At 59.1% G+C, this 1521-nt stretch overlaps 1 protein-coding gene across 2 annotated transcripts in view; it reads left to right on the forward strand.

Annotated features, from left to right (window-relative positions):
- The window catches only part of ARHGAP8 (Rho GTPase activating protein 8), a 38483-nt gene that overhangs the window by 20616 nt on the left and 16346 nt on the right, over window positions 1-1521 (forward strand). For both annotated transcript variants that reach the window (XM_010837599.1, XM_010837600.1), the window contains 2 exons: window positions 49-147; window positions 1437-1512. In XM_010837599.1, coding sequence (XP_010835901.1) covers window positions 49-147; window positions 1437-1512 — 175 coding nt within the window. The remainder of the gene's footprint in view (window positions 1-48; window positions 148-1436; window positions 1513-1521) is intronic.

A 1521-nucleotide genomic window follows, 5' to 3' on the forward strand; every position in this document is an offset into this window, starting at 1 on the left:
TAATCTTTTTTTTTTTTTCAGTTTTCTTCTGTCTTTTTTCTTTTTTAGTCACAAGTTTGGGAAAAAAGTCACCTATTTCAACTATCTGAGCGAGCTCCGTGAACACCTCAAATATGATCAGCTGAGCATCCCCCGGGAGGTTCTGCGGTGAGTGAGACCGCTATGCCCTCACATCCGCCCGCCCCGGCCTCCCCTCACGCTGAAAGCTTCATTTCCATTTCCATTCGTGTGCACGGCCAGATCCGGTTCCTGAATGCACTGCCTCCACAAGGATGCGTGGTAAAAGATGCTGACTGCTGACTCAGAGAGGCGAGGCGGGGATGGCTGTGCACACACGCGGATGAGACGTTTCTCTCACCCGCCGCTGCAAAACTGATTAAACAAATAAGCCGCACTGGTGACTGCTGTTTGCTGCCGTGGTGCTGGCCAGTTTCGCTTTGGAGCGGAGAATGAGGGGGACTTTTGGGGTGTGTGGACGATGCGTGTACGGCGTGAAACACTCCCAGGCCTGGGGCAGGTGTTCTCAGAACCGCCGGCCTGGTGCTTCTGGGTGGAAGCCTAGCTGATGGGTCCGCTGCTTTGTTTTCTAGGCAGCGGTCCCCTCCTCCGACAGGGGCTCAGGTTGCGGGAGGGAGCCCAGGAAGGCGTGTGGTCAGCCCCGGGCCCCTCTGTCAGCTCAGATGGAGCCCAGTCTCTGAGCCCTGCCCCACGCTCTTCTGGCCTTTGCATCCCACCCTCTGGGGGGGCTCCTTTGAGGAAGCCCTGCAGGGGGAGTGGAGGTGGCTCCCTCCCTCTGGGCCCCAAGTCCCAAGGCAGGCGCTGGGGATATAGAGCACCATAGAGAGAGTGCGTCCGCCCTCAGGGCACTCTCAGGTAATGGGGCCACGAGGCCCCAAAAAAGGTGCTGACCCCAGCTGGGGAGGGGCCTTGTGAGGAGGGAATATCAGGGGAGGCTCCCAGGAGGAGGTGACTCCTGAAGTAAGTTTAGAATGGACCGTTGGCTAGATCGAGAGCCCAGGGAAGAATCCCTTTCCAGCAGAGGGAAACTCTCGTGCAGACACGTGGGTAGAGTGTTGGCTAGGGGTTGGCAGGAGAGGATGGCTGTTTGACAGAGGGTGGATTGCTCTTGCTGGCTTTTGTGTGAACGCCCACGGCTACCGGGGCTTGTGAGGGTGCGTGTGTCTGTCTGAGCACGTGCAAGACTGAGATATGGGCCTGGAAGGATGGGACGCCCAGGGTCCCATCCTGCAGATGCTTGAGGGGCGTGTGACCTGAGATGCTCCCTAGAGCATCAGGGAAGGCTTCCTGGAGGAGGCACCACTGTGATGAGTCTTAAAAGGGATGAAGATGCTTGTGGGACGTGTGACCCGACAGCGCCTTGGGGCCCGAGGCTGCACCCCTGCCGGCTGACAGCTGAGCTTCTTTTGTGTCCACAGATACGACGAGGAGCTTCGGAACCTGCACGCCGGCAGGCTGCCCCCTCCCACCAAGACGCCCCCGCCGCGGCCCCCTCTGCCCACC

This window comes from Bison bison, unplaced genomic scaffold (genome assembly GCF_000754665.1).
Source record: "Bison bison bison isolate TAMUID 2011002044 unplaced genomic scaffold, Bison_UMD1.0 scf7180017864079, whole genome shotgun sequence".
Lineage (NCBI taxonomy): Eukaryota > Metazoa > Chordata > Mammalia > Artiodactyla > Bovidae > Bison > Bison bison.